At 42.2% G+C, this 1,551-nt stretch overlaps 1 protein-coding gene across 1 annotated transcript; it reads left to right on the top strand.

Annotated features, from left to right (window-relative positions):
- Positions 1-121: 121 nt before the first annotated feature.
- On the top strand, positions 122-1,082 carry SARC_14450 (hypothetical protein; the record flags this gene model as incomplete). The annotated part of the gene is made up of 1 exon (XM_014291415.1): positions 122-1,082. The coding sequence occupies one exon, from the start codon at positions 122-124 to the stop codon at positions 692-694; it is 573 nt and encodes a 190-aa protein (XP_014146890.1). The 3' UTR covers positions 695-1,082.
- Between the last annotated feature and the right edge of the window lie 469 nt (positions 1,083-1,551).

Here is a 1,551-nt window from a genome sequence, read left to right as displayed (position 1 = left end):
ATCGAAGTTTACATCCTCGTGATTTTTCCCTGTTAAGAAGGTGCGTACCGAGTCAAAATAACGCCCGTATACGTAGATTAAGAAATGTGCAGATGAAAAATGTGGGTACGATATGTATCAGTTGACACCCAACGGTTACTGGAACGGACAGCACTCACAATCTTGTGCGCATTATCTCGCGAAATGCGATAAATTCAAGAAGACCAATGGCTATCTCGTTAGATCTTGCGACAAGAAGCCCAATATTAAGTTGGACGGAAAGTACTACCGGGTACAATCGTTAAAAAGACAATACAACGACTCTATATATAAGGGTGTAATAATCTCTGTATATTGCTATGGAAATAAAGTCTTTGCACTGATTGATCCCGGTTCAGAGATTTCTTGCATATCCGATCGCTTTGCATTAATGAAAGATATCGAACGTTGGACGCAAACTACTCACCTTATCTTAGCAGATGAGAAGATTTCAAAGTGTGAATCCATGGCCACAGATGTTAAAATCTCGTTGGCCGATGGTAGAAATATCACTACCCAAGCTGTGATAGTTAAGATGTCACAGAAGTTCGCTGCTTGGACGAGTGCTGAGTTAACGCGCTTGAACAGGGGGTCCAACGCATCCTTCCATATAGACGGATCCCAGGCAATAATGTTCAAGCCATATGTTGCCGTGGATGTGATGAATTTTTTTTGAACAGCACCAGTCGGTTGCGGGGGTGTCGCCAGCTGAAGCCATGGAAGCCAAAAGCGCGGAAAGAGGCAATACCCAGAAACAATGCTGCAACCAGGGATTTTATATGTCTATCGATACTTTGAGTTGTAGCATTTAGTCTCGTTTTAGGGTTTATCTTGGTGATGTGTGAGCGTCGATGCGAATACAAGCGTTAGCCGAAATGTAATAATTTGCACCAATAGGTATTGTTCATCGATACATTGAAGCGTATAACCAAGTTAGGTTATAGAAAGGGGATAACTGAAGGCACAGTTCTGTCGAAACACATTTTGAATTTTCTATCAAATAAACCGATGGTAGAGAAAATCTCGTTTCACATATAAATGTGATTAATAAATACAGCAGGGGCGCCATTCCTAATGTTACTTCTGACTGAATTTACTCATTTCAGACTTAACACTTTTTACTAAGCGTTGTTACTCGGGTTTGACCACACTGGTCGTAAAAGTCGCAAAATGGACCGGTATTGTCATGTAATGCGGAGCCGCATGGGGTATCAACCATTCTGTGTAAATATTTATATGGTTTAGAGATTATTAAGTTCATACCCTAAACTCATCTGTAGCAGAGTGTGAGGTTACTATTGGTCTGTCAAACATAGATGAATATCATGACTAGTCACTAGTCAGGGCACTGAGGGCAGCCTCGTCCGATGTCCTACTGTGCTCTTCTAGAAATTGTCAGAAGTCCAGGTGTCCTAACCGCAGGTGCGACGTTAGGATAGAATGTCCTTAGGTATAGGTGCGTGTCACAGGCTTCACAGCTGATGAGACTTGAGAGCCTGAGACTTGAGAGCCTGAGACTTGAGAGCCTAAGAG

The sequence above is a fragment of the Sphaeroforma arctica genome (genome assembly GCF_001186125.1).
Source record: "Sphaeroforma arctica JP610 unplaced genomic scaffold supercont1.4645, whole genome shotgun sequence".
NCBI classification, from domain to species: domain Eukaryota; class Ichthyosporea; order Ichthyophonida; genus Sphaeroforma; species Sphaeroforma arctica.
Note: the sequence above shows the minus strand (reverse complement) of the source record. Positions and strands in the feature narration are given on the sequence as shown.